General features: G+C 39.6%; 5 protein-coding genes across 10 annotated transcripts in view; 3 read left to right on the top strand and 2 right to left on the bottom strand.

Moving 5' to 3' along the window:
- The window catches only part of LOC123986886 (cysteine-rich hydrophobic domain-containing protein 2-like), a 3,155-nt gene extending 390 nt beyond the window's left edge, over positions 1–2,765 (bottom strand). The window contains exons 1-3 of the mRNA XM_046075302.1: positions 2,411–2,765; positions 1,162–1,216; positions 75–230 (exon numbers count right to left, since the gene is read on the bottom strand). Coding sequence (XP_045931258.1) covers positions 75–230; positions 1,162–1,216; positions 2,411–2,544 — 345 coding nt within the window. The 5' untranslated portion in view covers positions 2,545–2,765. The remainder of the gene's footprint in view (positions 1–74; positions 231–1,161; positions 1,217–2,410) is intronic.
- Positions 2,766–3,471: 706 nt separating this feature from the next.
- rhbdd2 (rhomboid domain containing 2) lies at positions 3,472–5,134 on the top strand. Its single transcript, XM_046028907.1, has 2 exons — positions 3,472–4,680; positions 4,717–5,134. Exons 1-2 carry the CDS (start codon positions 3,753–3,755, stop codon positions 4,812–4,814), a joined length of 1,026 nt encoding a protein of 341 aa, XP_045884863.1. The 5' UTR covers positions 3,472–3,752; the 3' UTR covers positions 4,815–5,134.
- Positions 5,135–14,068: 8,934 nt separating this feature from the next.
- On the top strand, positions 14,069–16,087 carry LOC123987469 (methyltransferase-like protein 7A). Its single transcript, XM_046076411.1, has 2 exons — positions 14,069–14,655; positions 15,453–16,087. The coding sequence occupies exons 1-2, from the start codon at positions 14,158–14,160 to the stop codon at positions 15,684–15,686; spliced, it is 732 nt and encodes a 243-aa protein (XP_045932367.1). The 5' UTR covers positions 14,069–14,157; the 3' UTR covers positions 15,687–16,087.
- Positions 16,088–16,328: 241 nt separating this feature from the next.
- On the top strand, positions 16,329–18,913 carry LOC123987468 (methyltransferase-like protein 7A). Its single transcript, XM_046076410.1, has 2 exons — positions 16,329–16,826; positions 18,196–18,913. The coding sequence occupies exons 1-2, from the start codon at positions 16,329–16,331 to the stop codon at positions 18,430–18,432; spliced, it is 735 nt and encodes a 244-aa protein (XP_045932366.1). The 3' UTR covers positions 18,433–18,913.
- atf1 (activating transcription factor 1) lies at positions 18,538–25,799 on the bottom strand. Of its 6 annotated transcripts, none has more exons than XM_046076404.1 (8): positions 25,640–25,799; positions 24,707–24,810; positions 23,563–23,685; positions 23,311–23,408; positions 23,093–23,217; positions 20,803–20,985; positions 20,340–20,493; positions 18,538–19,393 (listed from the first exon to the last, which is right to left on the bottom strand). In XM_046076404.1, exons 2-8 carry the CDS (start codon positions 24,803–24,805, stop codon positions 19,249–19,251), a joined length of 927 nt encoding a protein of 308 aa, XP_045932360.1. In that variant the 5' UTR covers positions 24,806–24,810; positions 25,640–25,799; the 3' UTR covers positions 18,538–19,248. The 6 variants fall into 6 exon arrangements, with proteins under 6 accessions (XP_045932360.1, XP_045932364.1, XP_045932362.1 ...); XM_046076408.1 differs by having other exon boundaries at positions 23,311–23,402; XM_046076406.1 differs by having other exon boundaries at positions 25,721–25,742.
- Between the last annotated feature and the right edge of the window lie 416 nt (positions 25,800–26,215).

Here is a 26,215-nt window from a genome sequence, read left to right as displayed (position 1 = left end):
GATGATATTCTTTCCATTATTGATTTGGAATTACTATGATACTGGTGCAAATGCAACATAGATGGGTCTCTCACCCTCTTGCTGAGGCAGATAACAGGCCACAAACTGAAGCCCAGTGTGCAACAGCAGCAGAGACAGCCACACAGCAGCCACCGCACATTCACTGGCAGCGTCTTCCTCAGGCAGCTGTTCACACGGTTGATACTGGCTTTGAATTCCTCTGGTGCTACCTGGTGAAGAGCACATACATGGTACAGTCAATATAGTTAAGTCTTGAAGTTGTTGTGGCGTTCACACTAAGTGACTGATCGGTGACACGGAGTCACACACTACACAAGCTGACAGCTGCTGTGTCACCCGACGCTGGTCTCCAAACCACGTTTTGTCAAGAAAACACATGTGAAACATGAAATGAGCGATCCTGAACACGAAACAGCTGTTTGTTAATATAAAGATGGCAATTATAAAGACAAAGAATATGGGTGAAAGGATGGATTAGTACACGCACGTGTGTACATTTTCAGCTGAGGACTTAGTTTGGCTAGCCTTCAACTCAACAATCAATCATGATTTCAGTTAAATGCTAAATGCTAAAATGTCTGCGGACAGAACACCGGCTGCTTTCTGATCAGATGCCATCGTGCTGTTGCCGAGGCGACCTAAATTTCATTTTACGGTGGACGGAAGGTAACATTACAGAGTTGTCATTTTCTTTAGCTTGAAATAATCCCATGCTTTGGACACTTTCTTTTTTGTCCCTCACTATTTTCTCTCTCTTCCTCCACTTTGCAAACAGCTCCATTATAATCATGTCGTGTTGACAGCGTAAGCGCGATGTGCGACAGTAATAAATGTCTGTGCGAAACAGTGTGCTTTATAGTTATATGGATTAAATGAAGCATCGATGGAAAGAATTTGCGTCGATGCATTTTATTAATCGTTTCAGCCCTATTGGAATGCTTTATGTAGAGTTCAAAACTATTTTACCTGTGCCACAAAAATTTCATATGTTCATCATATGTTCTGCGCTGCAGAATATTAAGCAATTGTAATATAAAAATGTATCAAATTAAGTATCATATTTTCACTGTTGGCTAGAATATATTGTACATCCTGTGGTGTGAGTTAAAATTGACTAATAAATAATGACAAGACTCTCACCTTTCCCGTAAGTGCAGAAGGAAATTCTGACTCGAATTTGTTACTAAGCCCAAACCTGTGGGGGGCAGGGAAAAAAGTAATACGTTATACATAAGCAGAAATACAACCCATTTGGCTGACTGGCTTGAATAAAGAACTGTTTGCCAAGTGGCATCAAGTCTTGTCTATCATGTGTGCTACTCAATTTTACATTTCAGGCCTCCTGTGGAGAGCTATTTTATTCCACGTAGCCAAAGGTAAACCTGCTAAGGCGAGCAGGTATCAACGGTAAATTATTACTTTTCTAATGGTAATGTGCATCAGCATAAACGTCCTGAGATGCACCATCTAATTTTTGAGGAAGCTTCTCAACACACACATTTTTATAATATCAAAACAGAAATTCATATAAAATGTTTAAGGGATATTAAGATGATACATAGTTACAATATACACCCAAAACCCCAACTACATGCATGTGCCTTAGTCCTAAATCAAACAAAGTGTATTCTACAGAAGCAGCCCCTCTACACTGCACAGGACTTGATAGATTTCACTGTTCACTCTGGGCTGCATTACACAACCACATAGGTGGCCAAGACGGCCAACAAGAGAAAATGCTGACATCCAATGCACTATCAAGACTGTGTGAGAAAGAGCCTTAAGGGGAAACAATATGAAAACACAGCTAATTTGAGTGAATTATATCAGTAGTTTGAACCCCAAACTACAGTAACACACTGCTGCTAGCCCGCAGCTAACACTCTCAGTGCTCCTACCTACAGACAACATCCAGTAACTTCAGTTCCTACTGCTACAACAACTTTAAGTTAATATTTGGCTGGGCATAGTTTGAGATCCAGGGTAGAAGTACCAATCTGTATGCACGATTTAGCTACATTTAACCTTTTAGACCCACTTCAGTACAAATCAGATAACGAGTCTGATCCTGTGTTCCCTGAAATAGTGGAACCAATAACGGGGACAAACTGTCTTGACTTGAAACGCAACAACACGTCACACTACGTAGCAAACAATAAACACACATTTATTACGCCATGGACTCTAAAACGAAAGCTAAATCTTAGCCACTCCTCGTCTGCACGCAGGGTTAACGTTAGCTCCCTGCTAACTTAGAAGCTAGCTAACTGGCTATGCTAGGTCACCAGTGTTAGCTAACTTCGCTATTCACGGAGACCGCGGATGCTAATCATTTCAAGGTAACGGTAAACTCCTTTCTCGGTGCCCGTAAGCGTCGCCGGTTGCTTACACAGTGACGTGGCCGGACCCTCGCACCACCACCGGGTCCGGAGCGTACTTGAGGAGCTGCTCCTCCGCGGCCCTGTCCTCGTCCTCCTCTTCCTCCTCCTCCTCTTCGTAGATCTCATCAAAGTCCTCCATCATCGCACGACTCGGCCTCGCGCTTCCCGGGAGAGACACCGGGAGAGACACGATGCCGACGAACAGACAAAGCTTACAGGGAGAACAGTAGAAAACCGCGAGGACAATCACAAACAAAATATATCAACCCGTCCCGGAGACGATACAGTTCACATCATTCGGCGAGCTGTGAAACAAAACATCAACATCCGCCGCAGTAACCGTACGACAGCGGAAGAGGGACAGACGTGCTTACGTCTCATTTCCTTTGTTTTTCAAATTTAATTGAGAAAAAAAGAGACACACATTACAAAAGCTTTGTTCTGTTACGTTTCGCTCTTTTTGTCTCACTTAAATTGGAAAATGTGTCGTTTGGTTTCTTTAGAACAGCAGGATGAGAACAAACTCCACCTGATACATTTTATATTCATAAATGTAAACACTTTAACAACAAAACCTTTTTTCCTGCAAAGACAAATTAGAACCCACATCTACTGTGAAAATCAAGGTGCTTTGAACTGAAAGTTGCTTAAGATTATATATATATATATATATATATATATATATATATGTAAACGTACATAAGCATTAAAGTTTTATCAACAAAGTGTACCTAAGTAAGTATCAATAGAAGTATTCATTATGTAGAATGTTTTTTTTAGCGCGTTATTACAGTATAGTTTTTGATTAATGCATTATATTAAGATTATATTAGGCTATGTTCTGCATGAATGTTGAAGGATCAGTAAATATTTTACTCTCACTTATAGGGGAATAGAGGTACAAAGTACAGTCAATTGGACATACTAAAAAAATACAGTAAAATACAAATATCTAGTATTGTAAGTGCGGTCAACCCTTACATACAGCTTAGATGGTCCACTTTGTTACGCAGTTAAATGCAACTGTCGTGCGTCAATTTATATTTTATTTTGAAGGGTTAAACCGGAAGTTGTCTTGTAGCACTCAAGCCAACATGATTTTTAGGGTTACTTCCGGGATCCGCTAATGACCAAGTTGTAAGTGTTGCCGTCAAAGGCTCTTATCTATGATTTTAAAACTTTAAAATAAAAAAAACTTTTCTCTATAAAAGCCGAGAGGTGCACCGTCAGCTTTGGCTCAAACCAGTCTGGTCAGGACCGTACTTCCTTGTTTAGGAAGTGTGAACCACTGTGAACTTTTGCTTTAACGTTAGCTAACTATTAGCCGCGGAAGTAACTTAATTTGGCAAGATGACACGGAATGAGCACTTTAAAATGATCTTTCAAGTTTTCAAAGACGTGGCTCCTGTCCTCACGAGTGGGATTCTAACAGTGGTGCTCGTATCGTGTGTTTTGTTTGGTATCCAAACATATTTCAACTTCACACAGGGTGTCTTCAGTGTTGGTGCCACTGTTTTTCAATATGGACACCTCCACAGACTCTTGGCCTACCCTTTTTACCACAAAACCCTCGCTCAGCTTATCTTGAACATTATAGTCCTGGCGTTTCTCAGTGGCAGCGTGGAGAAAGGTGTCGGTACTGTCCGCTTCCTGTTCCTGTTCTTCCTGCTGTCGACCACCACAGGCTTGTTTTACAGCTTCGTGGATCTTATGCAGGTTGATGGCAACCACAGTCACGCAGAGGGGCTGGTTCCTGTGGCCCTTGCATGTGTGGCTCTAACTACCATGCACACAAGAATGACAAAAGGTTTCCTGTGTGGAGTCAGCTTCCCCACCATGGCTCTGCCCTGGGTGTTCCTCATAATCACCACTGCCCTCGTTCCTCACAGTGTGCTCCCCTGTAACGTCATCGCAATCCTGGTTGGAGTGATGTATGGGAAAGGATGGCTCTCTCTTATGGACCTGTCTGAGGCCAGAGCTGGCATTCTGGAGAAGATGATGCCTTTCAGGTTCTTGAGGAGCATCAGTGGTGCTATGTTTGTCCCCGCTTCCACAGAAGAGCGGAGGAAGACCCTCCTTCCACAAATCAATCCAACACCCGGGTCCTACCCGGTCCAGGCTTATGCTCCATTATCCAGCATCAATAGTGCTGATACCATGGGCAAGTTTTACGAAGGCTGGCCAAATTCGATCAATGCTCTGTCCAGTCCCACACCACCTATCAGTCCTCATCCTCATGGACATAGCTCAGCACATGGCTTTGGACTAACTCATGGACATGGTTCAGCACATGGCTTGGGACTAAGTCATGGACATGGTTCAGCACATGGCTTGGGACTAAGTCACGGACACTGTTCAGAGCAGAGTTTTGGCCACAGTTGCAACCACAACCATAGTCATGTTCAGCTATAGTCATGGTTATTTATTCAATTGCTTTACAATTTTCTAACCATACAGATAAACCTTTTTCTGTCGATACTATATTTTTGTACCTGCAGCGTCTGTCACTCGATTGTGTCATCTACAATGTCAAATGCTCGGACACATTGTTAATTGATGGTTTTATATTAGGCTTTTACAGTATTTGTGGAGCGTCTGCCTGCCTTTTTAATTAAATGGCATTTCTCTGAATGTTTTAATGTTACGGTGACTTTTGTACATACATATTTTGTACCTTTTGCCCCTCATTATTATTTTTTGAAATAAATGTATTAAACTCACATACACACAAACCTAACCTTGTGTGCACATTCTGTCCTGTATTTAAAGCATGTGCAGGATAACACATTTTAGGTTAATTTCAATGCAAAAAAATTGAGTATATGCATACTGGATTAAAGTTCTGAAAACTTTACCGTTGAACTAGAAAAAAAAATGTTTTAACCATACAAGGTCTTCATCAGGTATAACAATGGACACAGTATACCTATATATGGGCACAAAACTAATTACATTCTGCCGATGTCGTGGTCAAGAAAAATATTCTATACTTATAATACAATTTGCAAGATATACAAAGAAAAATCATAAGAACAACAAAACCTATCTGCACAAAGTATTTGAATATATTCAAAGACCCCCTTCCAGACATGAATTAAGACACATAAAAATACTTCTTCAGCAACCACGAGCAGAACCTTGTCTCAGGGTAGGCGGCTATCTGCCTCTACCTATTGGGTTGAGATACAGAGAGCAGGAGAAATAAACACAGCAGCACAATCAAAGTTCCACACAGCGATGTAAAATAATAGTAATGGTCCCGGTAATACTAGAAATGCATATAAAAAAGTGATAACAATGACTATAGTTATGATGTAAAAGTCATGCCAATACGTGTTCGTCGTAAACTCAGATTTAAGGTGAGCACAGACTTTTTCCCTTCAGCAGATACATGTGAAATAAAGCACTCTAGTGTCAAACTCTGCACAGGCATTGTTCTGCACAGCGAAGGTAAAACAACAAAAAAGCAAATATATTGTTTATAGTGTGTAACAACACCATACACACCAGAGTGGTTTTTAGTTGTAAGTAGTGAATATATATTTTATTTAATCAATCAATCCGGACCATGACATCAGCAGGATGTACTCTGTTTTTGCTTATATACTATGTCTTGCTGTCGATATGCCCAATGAAAACTATGGGATGAAACATTTACTTTTCTTTTCCAGTTAAGTTTTGAGAGCTTTAAAATTTTGTAATTTAAAATTTGTGCAAGTGAAGATAAAAAAAAGTACACAGAATTCATATGTCAAGGCACAGAGAGACAGTTTTAGTCCTCAAGCAACTGGATTTAATTGACTCACTTGCAACGACACTGATCAGAAACAACTTCATGACACCTGGCTAAGTCACACTGGAGAAAAAGGGCCACTGAGCTGTCTGCTGTACTGTGGTCTCAAGAGATGCAAGAACACCTATTACATCTTAATTTCATTTTCATTCATCCCAGGTGTCTCCATAGATGTTCTTCGCTGTAACATAAGAGAAAAGCAGAGCGAGTGAAGTCAGTGTTTCACAGATTAATTTAAAAACAATATTTGAATATGAAGCCCTTAAAGGTTCAGTGTGTAAGTTTTAGTGGCATTTAGTTGCGAATTATTTGTTACATCTTGGGAGGGTTGGCTCATCTGGACTAACATACCAAAGTAAATGAAGAACATCTCAAAAAACTATCACATCTAGTGCATCAAGAATGACCAGTGACAGATAACAGGAAAATGTAAGCCTCACTGTTTCTGCACCACAGTCCATTATAAACCAAACTTATTTCCAAAGGCATTGTCAGGTCAAGGCTCCTCTCGCTTTGCTTAATTAATTACATAAGCAATCTGCAAATATTACCAAAATGTCTTTTTTAAAATACAACACAAACACAAATTAGTACTGACAGTCATAATTTCAGCTTGTGGTAAAACAGTGCAACGTTTTTAATGGCCATTTAGTTAGTGAAAGTTACACATGTGTGTGCACAGTGGCAAAGCACTATAAAACTTTAAATGCAAATTTGGAAAGTATTCACTATTGGTCACTTGATAGGTCATGTTATATGTCACTATTAGCAGTAAAATAAATACATGTTTTCCACCAGGGCAGTATTCAACAGAAGTTTAGCTGCTGATCTGAGCTTCCCTGTTGTTACTGTTTTATTGCCAATAATATTCATCAGCGGTTTGTCTCAGGAAGGTAACAGGCACATTTCTGTCCACCTTGCAAAGCCATAACAGAGCACTGTAGAATAACTACATTAAATTACAATCCAACAACATATTTTTTCTACCAGGGCAGTAAAAGTTTAGCTAGCTGATCAGAGCTTTCACGCTGGAAGCTACATTTTACTGCCAATTAGTGATCAGCTGATTGTCTCACCAACGTAACCGACAAAGTCAAAACAGAGCGCTGGAGAGAGAGTACAAGAAATGGCTCATTTTAATCCCAACAGCTTTTGTAATAATGTTTCAGTGCAAAACGAAACTGTCAAAAAGTATTCTAATATTCACAGCTTGGTAAAGCCCATTGAGTCAATTTTTGCAAAGACATAAGTGTTGTCACCTTGTCATATGAGCTTCACCTGTGACTAATAATGGATCAATTAGGTCTCAGGTGTGTATAAAAACAAACCCAGTACACTAGACCTTCACATCAACAGCAACTACACCTCTGCAAACATTCCTGAGAGGCTGAAGACCAGATCCACTACTGATGTGGCAGACACCTTCAATGTGTCTCAGCGTCAAGTACAGAGGATAAAAAAAACATCTGAAGACACTGGAGACATTTTTGACAAGCCCAGGTCAGGCAAGACAACTGCTCGAGAGGACCGTTTGTTGGCTCGAAAATCCAAGGCCAGCCCATTTTCCACTGCAGCAGAGCTCCACGAGACCTGGTCACCTGAAGTCCTTGTGTCAACCAGAACAGTTTGTCGGATTCTGTCTCGAAATGGCCTCCATGGTCGAATCAGTGCCCAGAAGCCAGCAATAAACAAAAGACAATTGAAAAACCGTGTGGCATTTGCCAAGGCCTACAGCCTGCTAAAAGGATGGACGCTGGAGAAGTGGAAGAAGGTGGATTTTTCAGATGAATCTTCTGTTGAATTACACCACAGTCGCCGCAAATATTGCAGGAGACCTACTGGAGCCCGCATGGATCCGAGATTCACCCAGAAAACAGTGAAGTTTGGTGGCGGAAAAATCATGGTCTGGGGTTACATCCAGTATGGGGGTGTGCGAGAGATCTGCAGGGTGGAAGGCAACATCAATAGTCTAAAATACCAAGAAATCTTAGCTACCTCTTATATTCCCAACCATAAAAGAGGCCAAATTCTGCAGCAGGATGGTGCTCCATCGTATACTTCCATCTCCACATTAAAGTTCCTCAAGGCGAAGAAGATCAAGATGCTCCAGGATTGGCCAGCCCAGTCACCAGACATGAACATCATTGAGCATATGTGGGGTAGGATGAAAGAGGAAGCATGGAAGACGAAACCAAAGAATATTGATGGACTCTGGGAGGAATGCAAGACTGCTTTCTTTGCTATTCCTGATGACTTCATCAATAAATTGTATGCATCCTTGCCAAACCGCATGGATGCAGTCCTTCAAGCTCATGGAAGTCATACAAGATATTAAATTTGGATCTCACAGCACCACTATTTAATTTGCTGACATATTTTTGTATTTGCAGTAAATTTGTTAAATTTCTGTATAGGCGACAAAACTTTTGTCTTGCCAAAATTTGACCTTTCTGTCTTGTTTAGATGATAAATCTTTTTTCAGTGAAACTAATTTATTTCAGTGCATTAAACATCATTTGGGAGGGTTTTAGCTTTTCATATGAGCTATTTCTAACACCAATTGATTAATTAAAAGTCAGGTTAATAGCAGGTGTTTCTACAAAATAGATAACTTACAGTAATATGGTTTTAAACCACCTATTTAAGCTAGCATCACGCTGCAGTTTTAGCTCTCTCCTAAAGGTTACAAACTTTACTCACCGGAGCTTCCAGGTGGGGAAAACTCCTTCGGCAAATGACGGCATTCAAAAATCCTGAGTGATGGTGTTTTTACACTTAAGACCTGCTTCTGGGCCCATGTGATCTCGTTTTTCCACATGCGTCTTAGCCTGCTTCTCTCTGTTCTTCCTCGGTGCAGTCTGGCGCTAAAGTGAGCGCACACTAGTGTTGTGTCGTTCAAAGTACGTTTCGTTCATAAGACCTAATCGTGTGTATGACTCGGGAGGAACGGGTTGTCTCAGTGAGTGATTCGTTAATATTCATGCATGCGTGAAGGATCTTGGACTCTTACGTTCACTCGTCACACGTCAGCTACATGGGCTCCGTCAGCACAGGAAACAGAATTGATTAGTTCACGACTCTCAACTGTGGGTCTGTTTGAGTCGTTTATTTGTCACGTGACAGCTTGGCTACAGGGCTGTAGTAAGCAGGCAGCACAGGAAACAGAAGTGATTAGTTCACGACTCTCAACTGTGGGTCTCTAGGTCTGAGTCATTCATTTGTCACGTGACAGCTGCTACTGTGGAGCAGGAATGAACCACTCGTTCACTGCTCACATTGGAGAATGAGAGGCAGGTCGGCTGTCAGGTAACAGTCACTGGACTGACATTATATAGCTATTTTGTTAATTATTATTTGTTAACATTATTACAGTGCAGTGATGTTGTGCTAAGTTATAGTTTTAACACAGCCTGCTAGTGTTTAACATTACAGCTAACAGCTGATGAGAGTTGTTCTGGGTCCACTTCAGAGCCCTGACAGGGTTCTACCTGGAGCCGAATTACCTCAGAGGTAGTCTCCTCTCCAAAACAAACAGACCCGGTCATTAAAACATTAAAACACAGGCACGTAGCAACATTAGAGTTAGCCCTGTAAACAGCTAACAGCTGATCCAGGTCCACCAGAGAACGCAATGTAACTTTTCCTTTTTATTTACCAACAGAGCCGTGCTGTTGTTTCACAGCTCCTGACTGGTGAACAACCTGCAGTGTTTGAGAGCGATGTGCTCATGTTCGTTTCTCTGTCTGCATAATCCGGACCTGATGTGGCCCATTCTGCGTCCAGAACTGCCAAATTGCTGCGTTTATATGTGTTTATTTCTTTGTTCCTCTGTCTGTGCTGGAGTTCTTTAAGAACTTGGTGGCTTGATCCAGATTATTATTTAATTGGTTGAATTTTAATAAGAGTGTGTTTATTCATATAGTGTATCAAGCTTATTACTTCAATATATTTACTGCAAATCTGATATTAATATTTTACTCATGGATAGGGACGTTAGGTTACTGAGCACTTCAGAGATAATGATAGTAATTATATACATAAGCCTTTATATGTCTGGTCTGGTTGTATACTACTCTTTTTTTGATTGTGAAAATGGAAGGATTTAGCCGGAGTAGTGGTATTACATATTGACAATATATTTCTGTGGTTTTTACATGGTTTGAATTTGGTTGTGGGGGTTTATATAATGATGATATACAGTAATCAAGAGGTGAGGGCTAGAGGGCTGCAGCGCCGCAATAACCAGCCTAGTTCAAATGAACAAAATGAACGAAATGACTCAAAAAAAGATTAGTTAATTTTAAAGAACGAGATTTGAATGAACGAGTCTGTCAAAAGACTCGAACTTGCCATCACTAGCGCACACTGCAGAGACTACTGGATGCGCCAAGGGTCAAAATAGCGCTGCTTTAAGGCCCGTATTTTGTTATGTTTTCTTTGGTAAGGAGGAGACATGGTTGAGAAGGGCGGCTTGACCAGAAACCATACTTTCACTTGTTGTGATGTAAACACAGATACACAATATTGAGTTTTTTTCTTCGGTTGCGTATGGAATGCAACTAACGTTCTGTTTCAAAACGTTATTCACTAGTTTTATTTTGAAAGCGTAACCAGACGTTGCGTATTTATTGTTGCTAACTTGACCGCTGAGACGTCCAAAAACAACTCGACATAGGGGTGTTAACCCAGGCCCTAATAAAGCTGAGACTTAAGAAGCCTAACTGAGACTTTTTTCAATCTCATTTGTAATGTTTTGTATGGCCTAGATAGTCCTTACTTTAGAGAGAAAATACTTAAATAATTTCCTTAAATGTTCTATATGATCGTATGAACCATAGGCGCATAAATATGTTTTTTCATTGGAATAACTTTTTATCAAATACAATCAATAAGCACATAATTGATGAGCTGTTAGTGATAGATGATCTTTCTCAGAGAAACGGTACCAGGCCTGTAACAGTGAGGCTTTTACCCAGTAAAGTTAGCTGGGGAATCTTTCGTGTAGCCTTAGTAGCATCCTTTGGGCTTTGCCACTGGTAGATTTACGAGTTATGCTGAGATTGTTTATATTCTTTCTCGGGAAAGTATCAAAAAACAGGCAGTTAACCTATGTCGTCATTTTTTTTTAAACTTTCCAAATGATCTTATGAACCATTAACAACTCATATATAAATGGTTTGTCATTAAAATAATACTTCATTTATAAATAGTGAACCGATCATGTATAAAGTAAGAAAATACAATTATTAAGCACATTATAGATGAGCTTATTAATAAAGAATACAACATGTATAACTATGTTTATAAATGACTTACTAATGTGTATTAATGTAAGAACAATGGTTTATTAAATGATGAATTAAAAATGTACTAATACTTAACAACTGCTTCATAGTGTGTAGATAACAAAGAATGAAACTGTTTATGAGATGACTTACTAATGTGTATTAATGTATGAACAATGCTTTATAAATGATGAATTCCTTATTTACTAATGCTTAACTAATGCTTTATAGTGTGTAGTTATTATAAAGTGCTACCGCGGACTCCAATTTCATTGTGTTTGGCGTGTTGTTGCCGTGTGTAGTCAGGGCCGGCCTGTCATGGCAGCATTGGACCTCTAGGCGAGATTTCAAACTGACACTCCCCCCAACCCAAGGGGGTCAGTATACTTATCAACCTCCACATCAGAGCCTAAATTGGAAGACCAAACTTTCCAAATGATCTTATGAACCATTAACAACTCATATATAAATGGTTTGTCATTAAAATAATACTTAATTTATAAATAGTGAACCGATCATGTATAAAGTAAGAAAATACAATTATTAAGCACATTATAGATGAGCCTATTAATAAAGAATACAACATGTATAACTATGTTTATAAATTACTTACTAATGTGTATTAATGTAAGAACAATGGTTTATAAATGAATTAAAAATGTACTAATACTTAACAACTGCTTCATAGTGTGTAGATAATAAAGAATAAAACATTTGTAACTGTGTTTATGAATGACTTACTAATGTGTATTGAAGTATGAACAATGCTTTATAAATGATGAATTCTTTATTTACTAATGCTTAACTAAAGCTTTATAGTGTGTAGTTATTATAAAGTGCTACCGAGTCTGCTAACACCAAAAAAACGACAGGCTCCCAGCACAACACAGACCAGTGTGGTCCAGTGGATAGCACTGAGGCCTCACAACAAGGAGGTTGTGGGTTAAAATCCTGGTTGCCCCGGCCTTTCTGTGTGGAATTTGCATGTTCTGCCCGTATCTGCATGGGTTTGCTCCGGTTTCCCCACAACCAAAAACATGTTAGGTTCTCCAGTCAGTGTTATTGACCAGACACTGGCAAAGATCTAGAGTTGGTCCCTTGAAAGATGGGTTAAATGCAGAGAATGAATTTTGCTATGTGTATGTGACAATAAAGTATCTTCTTCTTCTTAAAACAGACTCCAACACAAATTCAACATAAGGATAATAAATATTCGACTTCGAACAAAAACACAATTAACATCGGAAAGGCATTTGAGTCACCTGAGAGACCTTCACTTTGTTTTCATAACCGACCCAGAGCTGGCGCACATCCCATCAGACAGGTAAACTCACATTACTGCAAATCATGTGAAATATATTTTGATTTTGTGCTTTAGTTGGCTCAAGTTAGGTAACGATAGTTTGCCGGCTAATGGCGACCAATTGCTAACATTATCTGTTGCAAAATACTACAGTTGTATGGCTTGCCCCATTACTTCACCAGCTAATGCGACCCATATTACTATCCTGTGTACCACCGGGGTTGATTTTAACCTGAAAGAAATTATGTAACATTAACGGTACAAAGCAAATGTGATGTCAAAGTATCACATTGGCTAAATGCAGTCATTGTAACATTATCACGCAAAGAGCATGGTTTAGCTCAACGTCAAGCTTAAAAAATATTACTGTAACGTTGCAGTGGGAGTTTACCGGAGTTTCCATCATTTTCTGTGAAGCTGTCTCCTGGAGCGCCATCAGTACTGTATTATTTGAAATAAATTACTATGTTTAATCTGTAATGTTTTGCCTGCCATGACGAACACACCATGAATTATTACTAAATTCTTCAACTTCTGTCTTTTTAGCCTGTTTTTAGCCTTCCATCAACACCACTTCCAGCAGCAGCAAGCCACTGTTTTACAGCTAACAATAAAGTACCATGTGGCACACAAACAAAGTTAGCGACTACAGTTAACATTAGCCAGTGAAGGGGACTGTATAGCCAGCATGCTAAAGAACGTGCAGCTGCAGTACTTCTTATCAGTATTTTTTGTTTTGTTGACATAGTAACCGTAGCCGTTAGCCGTAATAACATTAACTAATGTTATATCAGGGATGTGGGATTTGTCAGCTTGTTTAGGAGCTACTCTGCCCCGAAGCGGCAAAGTCAGAACTTGAACACTCAATATTTAATTTAAAATGCAATGCACAGGACTAGTCTACACAATTAAGTTTTTAACGCTAGCTAATACAATGGAACTTAATGCTAACATTACATGCTATATGTTAAGTTTCAGCAGCTAAAACACTACACTTAGCTGTTAGGGAACTAACAATAGCTAGCTAGTTATACCTAAACACCTAGTTATACCAATAGCAATTATCCTAAAATACAAAACCATGTGTGTGTCCAATAACGTTAATACTTACAATTAACAGTTGAAATTAGCTAGCCTTACAATGGATTTCAATGGTGCCAACATTTCACTGAGTAAAAAAGGTAGCATGATAGTACTACAACAATCATAATGTACTGAATTATAGTGGCAGTTGGCATTAGCGTGTACTAGGTTTCTACTTGTCGACTCTTATTTTGGAACTTTTAACCGGACTTCCCGTTGTAGGTCGTCTCTCACGTGGTCGCCACGCAGGTCACAGGTATTTTATACAGTCTATAGTTACAGTCAGCAAAAATGAGTTTTCTAATGCGACTTTGTAGTTTGGTCGTCAGTGCGTTATGCTTGCCCCTTCATCTGATGGAAGCGGCAGGCCTGTATCAACTATACAAACGTCTCTTCCCATTTTGTTTATACCGGATTTCTGTAACGTACAACAAAAAAATGCACGACAAGAAGAAGGAGCTGTTTCGCAGCCTCACAGAGTTCAACCAGCCTGGCGGCGGGCGGCTCACAATTTTGGAGATTGGCTGCGGCACCGGCACAAATTTTCAGTTTTATCCGCCTGGCAGCAAGGTGATCTGCACTGACCCGAACCCCCATTTTCAGAAATATCTGAAGAAAAGCATGGGCGAGAATGACCACCTCACGTATGACAGATTTGTGGTGGCGTCGGGGGAGGACATGGGGTCAGTGCAGGACGAGTCGGTAGACGCTGTTGTCTGTACCCTGGTGCTCTGCTCTGTCAACAACATACCGCAAACTCTGCGAGAGGCCCACCGCATACTGAGACCAGTAAGTCATCTGTGGCTCCTGAAAAACTTAGGTCAAAATAGGTTTATTCCCAGTAAATGTGCAGCCATAGCCTGTATTTGAATAAGGCTACTGTTCAAATAATAGCTGCGCTGCAGTTCAACTTCTGGATTAATCATCCACCAGTGGAAATTTATAACAATTCCCTAAACAAACAACAAGAAAATAAGTGTTTTTTGGTAGGATCATATAATATTTTATTTTGTATGTATGTATAGAATTTACTGAGAATATGAAATAAAATTGAATATGCTAAATAGACAAACCTTGTGTGTTTGTGTAGGCCTATGTTGGTGAGGTGTCTGCTGTGTATTAGCCTCTAATTGACAAAAATAAAATAACTCCTCATGCTGATGTAAAACATGCAAAGCAGAGAAATGATCCCACGCAGATGCACCTCCCAATGTACTAATTATTTCATCTTTAGGTTGTTGCCACTGGATTTCCTATTGACTCTTACTAATAATTATACACTGCTGCTACCTTTCTCCTGAGATGATGCCAGTATGGTTTCATAATTAATTTTGATGTGCCAATCAATATTCTCTTATGGACTTTCATTCCATAATATCAACTTGCATCTGATATTCAACTTGAAAGTTTTTGTATTTGACAGTTTCTACCAGTATCCCTGAAAGTAGGCTACACAAAACAAGTATGGGAACCTATTTCTGCAAGAGATATAAAAAAAAACCCAACATGTATTACCAGGTAGAATGGATACATTTTTCAATTTGCATACTATATTATGCTACACATAACCAATCTTTGCTTTGCAGGGGGGAGCCTTCTTTTTCATCGAGCATGTTATGGCAGACCCCTCCACCTGGGCCTACTTCTTCCAGCATGTTCTCCAGCCTGCGTGGTACTACTTTGGGGATGGATGCATGGTCACCCGGGAAACGTGGAAGCATCTGGAGGCGGCTGGATTCTCTGAACTCAAACTGAGACACGTTGAAGCGCCGCTCACTTTCTTGATCAAACCACACATCATAGGTTATGCTGTGAAATGAAATTCTGTCTGGTTAGCTTCGCGTAGCAGCTTGCCTCGTGACTATAGCGTGTGAATATGCCAAGCACTAAATGCCTGTCCCCTCCCGTGTCATATGATTGATCACCAGTGACTTTGATACTAATTTTATTTTTGTATTGAAAACTAATCCTAATTTTGCATTTTGCACTTAAGTAAAAAAAAAAAGAAAAAAAGATGATGTTTGATCTTCTATCCTTCATTCCCCATCTCCAAGTAGCTTGCAGATACATCAATCAATATGATGCTACCATAGGGAATTTCAGAGTTTATCTGCTTGATACTTGATTATTTTGTACCTTTTATGCCATGATAATTGTCACAATGTACTTATTTTTGTTGTGATTAAGATGATTGTGTTAATAATTAAAGAGTTTAATCCTTTTGCGTTGTTAGTTTTTTTTCCTATTGAGATGACATAGGAAAGTTCAACATTTGGGGAAAGGTGGACTTGCTCTCGCATTTCCCCCCCTCCTGCAGACTACACTGTTTGCGCCATCGTGTGGTGAAAGTGCAACCCAGACACTGCCACTCAGGCATTAAGAGCGTAATCTTTTGATCTTCTAAAGTCGCCTGTCTTAACATGCCCCCAGCAAGATTGTGTTTAAGATTAACTCTGAAGAAAATGAAGTATTTTCTCATGAAATTATGCAAGCTACTTTGTTTTGTTCTGACTTTGCCTGTACGTCTAATGGAGATCATAGGCGTGTACGGTATGTACAAACGTCTGTTTCCCTTGCTTGCCTACAATATAACATTTTCATACAACGACAAAATGCACAAAACAAAGAGGGAGCTTTTCCGAAACGTGGGCAAATTTGCAAACACCGACGGTACTCTTCGTCTGCTGGAGATCGGCTGCGGCAGCGGGGCAAACTTCAAGTTTTACCCCTACGGCTGCACGGTAATCTGCACTGACCCCAACCCGCACTTCGAGAAGTACCTGCGGAGGAGCATGGACGCAAACGCGCATTTAACTTATGACGAATTTCTAGTCGTCTCTGGAGAGGACATGAAGGGAGTGAAGGACGAGTCAGTAGACGTCGTAGTCTGCACCTTGGTTCTCTGTTCTGTCAGCAACGTGCCGTCGGTGCTGAGAGAGGTCCGACGCATTCTCAAAACAGTGAGTCTCAATGGGTGTCAATATGCTGCCTTCAAGCGCTGTCGGAAATAATTTATAATGTAACATGTGTGACTACAGGCTACATGAGCATGGCTGGATGAACCTGGTATGAGGCACTAAATCAAACCCAAAACAAGACATAAATTTGACGCTTTATTTTTTGCCCAAACACCCAGAAACCAGCATAATGCCGACTGGCCCCGGGCAGTATGTGTGTCAAATAGGTTGCGGAAATGTGTTCAAACACTCGTTTATTTGGGAAAATGTACCACCACACTAAAATAATAAAAAGAAGTTAAAACTAGGTTTGGACAGGTGGCCCTTATACAAGCTAAGCCAGCAAGATTGGGTAATGCAGGATCCCAGTCTCCAGAAACCAGTTGGGGTGCACCGAATCTGGGGCTGTTTTGGGCCCTCTGAGAGTCTGGGGCCCAGGGCAGTTTCCAGCTTTGCCGACTTGGTAATCCAGCCTTGCACATAGAAAGTAGAATGTGTCAAGTAAAATCTTAGGCTATGTATTGCTATTATAGATGTCTGTTTCAGTGTGAATACATTATGCCTGTATATTAAAAACATTTGCGGTCAGTCTTAGTCGTTACACATTAAACCATTTGGTTAAGAATATAAAAAGGGTACTGAGAGTGTCAGATTATGGCAAACATTAATGTTTCTCTGGTTGTTGTTGCTGTTAACTTGACACCAAAATGAAAAAAACATTTCCTGGGCAGTCCTCCACATTACATCAAGAAAGGCACAAATTGTCGGTTAGGCTACAAATATTAATTGAAAACCAGTAAAGGGATTTAATTAAACTGGAGAAAGAAGTCTCTCTTCCATTCTGGCATTTGTCCACATTACACAAATGGGCATGCATTAGGAGGCTGTACACTGTTTTCACTGACTGGACCAAATGAATTATCATTTGGATGGGATGACTTTTTATTTATCTTGGCCTCTTGACAGGGGGATATTCTACTTAAGTTGTACACATGCTGGAATAGCGCATATTGCATTTAGTTAACAGACAACATTGTGTAATTTTACTATTAAATTTAACCTATAAGACATCTGACATTTAGGTAAGCAAACTGTGTGACTTCCCCTGCATGATCAGTCCCACTACAGTGAACAAAGCATAAAATACTTTGCAGTCACTTTTGATAAGTGTCAAAAAGTTGAATGATCATCAGTCATTTCAGAAAGGTGAATTCACACCTGATGCATGCCACGTATCCTTTCCCTCTGCCTCTCTTTCTACTTAAATTTTGCAGCCAGGAAGCAACTTTCAGTCCCTATAGTAGCAAAATTACAAAATCTGACTTGATGAAATGTGCGATAATCTGTTTTTGTCTGCTCCCTCTTACCACAGGGTGGAGCATTTTACTTTTTGGAACACGTTGTCTCAGATCCCTCCTCCTGGACATACTTCTTCCAGCACATGCTTGAGCCTCTGTGGTACTATCTTGGGGATGGATGCATGATTACCAGAGAAACGTGGAAAGATCTAGAGGCAGCTGGTTTCTCTGAAATTTATCTTAAACACATTGAGGCTCCAGAGGTTACTCTCATGATAAGACCACATATCATGGGATATTCCATTAAATGACTGCAGGGGAGAATGGGGTAACTTTATTGATGACATTTTCTGCACCCATTTGTATAAGATCTGCTTACATTTTCATGGAACAAAAATGACACTTGTCACACTGCCTTTTTTGAGTGAAAATATATTTATTTACTTACAGAATCAGCAACATTTAATACACCGTTTGTTCTTCTTCCCCATCCCTCCCAAGATGTACATAATAAATATTACCTGGACACTGTGCTTTTTTTTCCCTGATTGTCTAAGTAACTGCCAAGAAACAACCTACCAAACCACACTCAATGTCATCATTTCTGTTACCCTTTATATTCCATTGCACAAAAATAAGGAATGAAATTGTAACATCTCCTTTAAGGGGAATTGCTGGTTCAAGATATAAACAGGAATTATGTCTGTGTAGTAATTATACAGTCAGAATTCAGTGATGCTGTTAAAATATATTTTTTAAAAGAGCTCCAACAGCAACATTTTTTAAAAAACACAAGAAAAAAAGGAGAAGGGATACATTTAGAAACTGAGACTCAAAAGTTAAAGATCACAATTTCAAACCTCCCAGTATTAAAATGTACACAACTATAAATGTTATAGCATTAGCAAATTTTTAAAAAACAGCAGGTGGAAAAATGACCAATTTCTTTTTTATTTGTCGAGTATATCTTACTGCCATCACAAGTCACTTTTATATCAAACAGAGTAAAAAAAAAGTGGAGGATCTCAGCCTGAAATGAAGTGTTCCCAGAAACCCTGTCCATGTCCAAATGGCTGAGCTGTGCTGCTCCCACATTTGTCTCAATCCTCAACCTCTATTCAAACAGGTTATCCTGTTTTAACACAATAAAGGTCCTTTAATGTTTTGAGTTCTTCAATCAGGGTCTTGTTTTGGTTTTCAAGAACAGCTACGCGGTTTTCCAGGCATTTAACATATTCCTTTTTCTTCCGTCGACATTCACGGGCTGCCTCTCTGAAAAAAAAAGGGGGGGGGGGCAGTTAGCGATTGAAAGATTATACAGTGAGTGCACTTCAGTATATCACAATGTACAGCAGTGGTTTTCAAGCTTTTTCTGTCATGTCCCCCTTTAAAAATGAAAAAGGTCATTTCATGTTCATTCAACTTAGTTCCACTCCATAGTTTTCCTTGGTCATCCGCACACACCCTGCAGTTTTACTATGTACAGTATGGTCACTATTGTGACATGAAATTACATATACAGTGATAAAGGATTTTCTCTATATCCATGACCCCTATCTGTCTGAAGCTACAGGCATAACAGCAAAATATGTGTAAGTAACAAACATACTTTGCAAATAAGATACTTGCCTGGGATGATTTATTGGGGAAATATTTGCCTGTATCTGAGCTCCAGTACTGGAGGCATCATCACAAAACCTTTTTCCTTTACCACGCCCATCTTCAACCAAGTCCAGTTGCCCTTGACTTTAACCTTCTTTGGTTTACCACGCCCAGTTTGTTTCTCATGTGATAGTCCTTCTGTGTCAAACAACAGAGGATGGCAAGTTGCCATTCTCTCAACTTCAACATGCTAACTAATCACCTGTCATGCATCAAATACAACGCCCGAGGCAGAGCAGCGGTCTATATTTGAATGATAAAATAATTTGTAAATTATCAAGGGGTGAGCACAACATACATCACTCACTTCTACAGTAATGGAGAGGAGGATCTTACTTTGACTGTGTATCTTGTTATCTGTTATATATGTCTTTTATTGTCATTGCTCATGTGAAAGCACTTTGTAACATGATTTTGAATAGTGCTCTAGAAATAAAGATTATTATTATTATTGTAGTCAAATACTAAGACTGTTCTTCTCCAGAATGTCCGTGAGATTTGACATTTCTGACACGGATTTCGCTATTCAAAACCCGGGAATGAACAGTACACTTACCTGTTTTTTGCAAGCCTGATTTCCCTCTTTACTGTTGGATCATCAGTCTTGCCCTGAGATAGTCCCACAGGAGAGGTCATAACTACAGTCTGAGACAGGGAGCTGGATGTGGGAGCTGTACGGATCTGGTATGTTTGCATCTCACCTCCTGCACCTGAGGGAAACACGACAAGATTAAAAAAAAAAAAAAATAATAACAACAACAGGGGTTTTAACAGCTCAAGCTAGGCTCAACATTTTGCTGGACCATCCTGCTTTTTCCTTTTCTTTGTCAGAGCCCTAATTGAAATAAATGTGGAGACTATTGTCAGTCTGAACACCCAACACATTTTGGCTTCTGCCCAGCAGTCAAACTAGCCAGAATATACCTGGAATCCACTTACAAAAAGGTGACTCCACTAGTAGACAAAAATTGGCTTAGAAATCTTAGAAAATCAGAAACATTTTGCTGAATTTTACTCACCTTGTACAACAACCTGGTTGCTAGGCACCAGTATCTGCTGGCCGTCAGGTGTCTGGGCATACTGGAGGATGGTGGTGCCTTGCTGGGCTCCACCAGAGTTGGCCATGGTGACAGTCTGTAGTCCATGAATGCCTTCGGACCCTGGTGTCGCCAGCTGGATTGTGCCATTAGCAGCTATGGTAACTAGAATAATAACACAGATGGCATCAGAATCAGTAAAGCACACATAAAAATCCCATCTCAGCAGGCTAGGTAAATTCTGAGTAACGCAAAGTATTCTTCTTTTAATCGGGAATAAAAAAGAAAGATGAAAAACATCACACAGATGTTTTCAGCATTTCGCTTTAGTCACTTTGGCCAATAGCTTACAATAAGTTTGGTTTCTGGTATGCAGCTGTCTGGTGAGTATAATAACATCAAAGAATAGAGTAAGCAATCATACATAGGCTTGGGCGATCTTCTCTATTTTCATATCGTCCAATCATGGCTACTTGAGACCACCGATTGGCGAGTGGGGCGGGTTACGCTGCAGCATGCCAGTGAAATGCCAGCATGAAATTACCGTGTAACGCCGTGCGCGCAGGGTGGAGTGGTGGTGCAATCAATATTGTCTAGCAGCTATTTACAGCGTGCTAACCTTGACAACCCAACTGTATTCTAAAGTTAACAGAGCTGTTCATGATACTGACCAGTCAACTACGCATTGATTAAGGAATCGCGGAAAAGCTGGCAACAATCTTTCTTCCAGCGCATGATCAGGTTTTGACTGTGCACAAGGAGGAGGGGCTATATACAGACAGCTGTTTCAATGTGTTTGTGAGAGAGAGAGAGAGAGAGAGAGCGCAAGTGGAGGTGCCGAGCAAATCTATGCGCAGCCCTGCGATGCATTATGATTTTACTTATTTTAAATAGTAGGCCTATATAGTTAGTGGTGGTCAGCACTTAAATTGTGGCGTGTCGTGTCGTCACAAATAAATCAATGAATGGGAAACACTACAGTGTAGTGTAGAGTCTAGAGACCGTTTATTGTCATCTTAGTTCTGATAGTGCAGTGTTTCCCATTAATTAACGAGACCATGGCGGCCCGCCATAGTTTCAAAATGAACCGAAAAATATTTTTACATCTTACAGACCTCTAACGTTGTGTTTTGTGGGCGCTTCTCCGCCCTACTGTAAGCTCTCACGCTCAGACACTTTGGCCTCCGTCTTGAGACAACCACTTTTCTTTTGAGGTAACTATAGTAACGTTAACAGCCTGTTTCTGTCACTCGTTTGTGAGAAGGCGATTTAGCTAGCCACGCCTACATTTGGAGTGCACACGTATTGGTACATGGTAAATCTACTGAAACGGCCCACAGCAAGCTGACAGGCAGGTTAGCGACTTTATCCTGTCAGTTTCTCTCTTTACAAAGATAAGTGTTGCAGTATTAGAGTCCTACCTGAAGAGAGGCTGTGAAGTCTTCATTTTACGGGATACGAGAACCACATACAACATTATTTATCAAGTTTGGACTCTGGTTGGACTTAATGAATTTAGCGCGAGGATACACACAACGCCCGGTTTTCAAAATAAGGTGTCTATACAGCATGGAAATAAGATTAATTGGATTATATTCACAGAAAGTATAAAACATATTACATGTGTCCAATAAAAGTAAAAAAACAACAATAAAATGTTAGGGAAATTACTTATTCTTCTATTCTTTGATTCAGGGTTTTTGGGAAAACATTAAATAAATTTGTTGACTTTTGTTGCTGTTTCATCACCATTTATAGCTACAATACATACAATGGGTTTATGATCAAATAGTTTATTAGAGCACAACATTGTTTATAAGCGTACACAGTTCTTCATAGATAGCCTCTTAATTTTGCACCAAATTAATGCATTTAACTTTATCTTAATCATATAATAATAATAATAATAATATATATATATATATATATATATATATATATATATAATAATCAAAACTTTCTTATGGGGGGCATGCCCTTGGACCCCGGTGAGAGGGTTTAAGGCCCACCCACCATAGTCTCTTAAAATCCTGTGGGAAACACTGTAGTGAGTTAGTTAAAATTGCCTTAATATCGGCGCATGAAAAACCAATCGCTGATCATCCTTCAATCATGTGCCTATTGCCGATTTAATCGCCACACGCCAAATCATAAATAACACACAATTATTAAAAATTTCACTTTTATTAATTCCGTGCCCTACAAAAACATAACATTTGAAAACAAATTTTGCCTTTTTAATGCAAGTACTATGGAAGGGAGAAGTTCCTACTGTACTGGCCGCTGCTGGTCTGGTAGATTTGAGTGGTGGGTACTGTAACACCTGTGGATACCGGGCTGTTATCCTTCCCCTCAATGTGTGCCATTTCCTCAGATGAAAGTTCATTTAGGATTTTTCTACAAGGTGAGAATACAAGGGTCACATGATTTAGTATTCATCTCACAAAACTGTTATTGTGTTGTGTCTGTGCTTGTAGTTTTCTTTTTTACCTGTATGAAGGCCGTCTTGCCAGTATTTCTCTGGTCTTTTGGGCTGTGACTCCACTGTCTGATGAGTCCTGTGAATCTTCACTATCTGAACCCTGGACCTTGAAAGAAGGAGGTGGATTAACAGAGTGCAACAGAATAATTGTATAAAATGGCATGCTCACAGAAGAAAAAAATAAACTAAGATGATGAATCAAACAAAGGCTACCATTTAGAATCAATGATTGCAGTGTCAATAAATCCAGGTGGTCTCACCTGTGAACTCTGCATCTGAGGGGACTGAATGACTGACGACTGTGCAGACTGGATCACTCCTTGAACCTGAAACTGACCACCTGGCAGCTGTACAACAGCCACAGAAGAACCACCCAGGGACATCTGCACAAACACAAGTTTAAATCCAAAAAATACAGTATATTCATCATGACAAGCGTATTCAATTTGTGTGTGCAAAAAAGTCAGTTCCGACACACATTGAGACATCATTAGAATAATAAAAAAAATATTGCTTTAGAGGGTAATAATTTCACCCAAATTACACAAAACATATTTTTTTAAGTGAGTTGAATTTTGCTTGTGTTCCTCTGAGAATTGAAAAAATATATTAGAAACATTCAGCAGCAGTGTGTCTTCTAGAGATGATGCACCTGGTTATCCTGGATAATCAGCAGAACTCGCTTCAAACAGTTTAGACAGGATCTACGTTCCACTAAATAAATAGTCTTATTAAAAATGTCAGTGATGGCTGTGGATTATCTTAAATAACCAATACATTTAGTTTTAGCAAAGACAAATTAATGTTGAGTTTTCAAAATATCATTTTTTAATAACTTTGGCATAATTAAATTATTCATCACTGTAGTTGACTGAAATCTTTAAGATGCAAATCTCAGAAAACAGCAGACTAGTCGCACGAAACTCCAGATTCAGTAATCCCTTTCTCTACTGCAAAACTGACAGATATGTCTCTATTAAAGAATTAATTTATACTGGATAGTGAGAAGTGAAAACTCACTGTGCAAATTACTCACATTTTTTAATGCAATCCAATTTTAAAGATAGGCTTTCAATTTTAATGGACTTCCTTTAAGTTTGCAGATGAAGGCTAACACAATGAGAGTTATGTGGAAGCCTCTTAGTTCATGATCAACATGGCTGTCTTGTTGGATCCTTCTTAAATACAAGTTGTAGGACAGCAAGTTATAACAAACTTACTAAATATATAAAGTGGAAAATGTAGCTGTATTAATAAGCAAACCACAAGAACTTAAAGTGTGATTTGAGCATTCATAAACAAAGTGGACTAGCGGTTTTTACATTGCAAGATCTACTGTGGCAATACAGTGTGGCATTATTTGAGACACTTTTAATGGTAGCTTGAATGGGATCTATTAGTTACCTGTTGGGCTATCTGTGAGAACTGAGAGGTTGTGATGGTAGTGGGAATGATGGTAGTCTGTGACTCAGTGCCATTGCTGCCCTGCTGTACTTCTTCCATAGTAACTGGGAACAAATAAATCAATGTTTTAATAAATCAGTTTTACAACGGCTCTAAAGTAAGACAATGTGTCGGGGCTGCCTGCATGTAAATATGCTGCAAGTTACTACACTGTGGCCTGTGCGCTATGTGTTAATATAACGTTAAGTAACAACTCTTCCCGACCAGATCAAAGCAATATCAAATCTCAGCTTCTTACTTTAGCTAACCGTTTCTTGGGAAGTTAAACAGGGCAGTCTAAGTTAAATAAAAGATCGACTTCCTCTTTGGTTCGATCGTGTTAGCCAATGCAACTAACGTTAACACGGAGTTACGGAACATAGCTAGGCCCGACTGTTAATACTGTTAACTTTTTCCCCTTAGGATTTAACTAAATGCAAAATTTAACAAAGTGGGCGACTTCATCCCGGGCAAACGTTTGCAGCTGACATATAAAGTTATCCTTTGAGTCACTAACGTTACTGCTAGAATGTTCCCACCAACATTAACGTTACCGCTGCTAGTTAACGGTAGCTAACGTTCGGTTAAACGGACGTTAACCCGTATAAACCGTTAATAAACAACAGCTTTAGAGCAACAAGCGAGGCGAAGTTTGGTGACTCTGGTTCACAGGATGGATGAGCTTTTGTCTCAATGAGCAAATATGTGTAACTATGTCACTGGCACGCAAGTTACCGCGTCAACAGACGTCAGCGATACGGGGAGCCATTAAGCTAACTACACCTTCCCTTTTCGTAAAACGGCGAGAAGTTGACGAAGCAACAGCCGCCATTACCGCCACAGCGGAGCAGCCAGACGAGCACAAAAATTACCGCTCAGCCAGCCACAATTTACCTTTTCAAATGCCGCGTAACTGCTCTTGTTCACAGCGTGGACTTCGTGCAATTCGTGTATATACTTTGACACAACAAGTACCTTGAAATGTTGATTAGCAGCAATGGCTAACAGCTAAAAATACAAAGATGTCAGCTAAAAAAAAATAGCTGACCACTTTTTTTCCCCAAAGGAAATGGGCGGTGCTGCGTGGTAAAGACGCATTACGCAATAGTTTCTTTGGGCTTTGTGATTGGTGAGAAAAGTTCAATGGTAGATACAGAGTGGAGGAAGACTCCGCTGCATTTACTTGACAGCTGTACTTTGACAGTCAAGGTTTTAAAAATGTGTTGTTATAGATTAAACAACCAAACAGTAAATAAAGCACTTAAAATACGCTGCTGTACATGAATGCATCAGTAATAGTAATACGGTAATGTACTCTAACAGGTGCCATAATACATAATAAATACTTATACTTCAAGCACATTTTGCTGATAATACTTATGGGCTTTACATAAATTAAATTATGAATGGCTTTTACTTCACATTGAGTCTTCTTGGATCCCTCGTGCCCTCTAGTGTTTGGTCATCTTT

The sequence above is a fragment of the Micropterus dolomieu genome, linkage group LG18 (genome assembly GCF_021292245.1).
Source record: "Micropterus dolomieu isolate WLL.071019.BEF.003 ecotype Adirondacks linkage group LG18, ASM2129224v1, whole genome shotgun sequence".
Taxonomy (NCBI): Eukaryota; Metazoa; Chordata; class Actinopteri; order Centrarchiformes; family Centrarchidae; genus Micropterus; species Micropterus dolomieu.
Note: the sequence above shows the minus strand (reverse complement) of the source record. Positions and strands in the feature narration are given on the sequence as shown.

Bases quoted from the DNA above. Each gene is read 5' to 3' on its own strand.
- rhbdd2 (XM_046028907.1), top strand. From the start codon at position 3,753: ATGACACGGAATGAGCACTTTAAAATGATCTTTCAAGTTTTCAAAGAC. The intron at 4,681-4,716 runs ATGGTTCAGCAC...TAAGTCATGGAC, and splicing joins CTTTGGACTAACTCATGGAC to ATGGTTCAGCACATGGCTTG.
- atf1 (XM_046076404.1), bottom strand. From the start codon at position 24,805: ATGGAAGAAGTACAGCAGGGCAGCAATGGCACTGAGTCACAGACTACC. The intron at 23,686-24,706 runs GTAACTAATAGA...GTGTTTGTGCAG, and splicing joins TCTCACAGATAGCCCAACAG to ATGTCCCTGGGTGGTTCTTC. The intron at 20,986-23,092 runs GTAGGAACTTCT...TTATTATTCTAG, and splicing joins GACCAGCAGCGGCCAGTACA to TTACCATAGCTGCTAATGGC.
- LOC123987468 (XM_046076410.1), top strand. From the start codon at position 16,329: ATGAAGTATTTTCTCATGAAATTATGCAAGCTACTTTGTTTTGTTCTG. The intron at 16,827-18,195 runs GTGAGTCTCAAT...CTCTTACCACAG, and splicing joins TCCGACGCATTCTCAAAACA to GGTGGAGCATTTTACTTTTT.
- LOC123987469 (XM_046076411.1), top strand. From the start codon at position 14,158: ATGAGTTTTCTAATGCGACTTTGTAGTTTGGTCGTCAGTGCGTTATGC. The intron at 14,656-15,452 runs GTAAGTCATCTG...TTTGCTTTGCAG, and splicing joins CCCACCGCATACTGAGACCA to GGGGGAGCCTTCTTTTTCAT.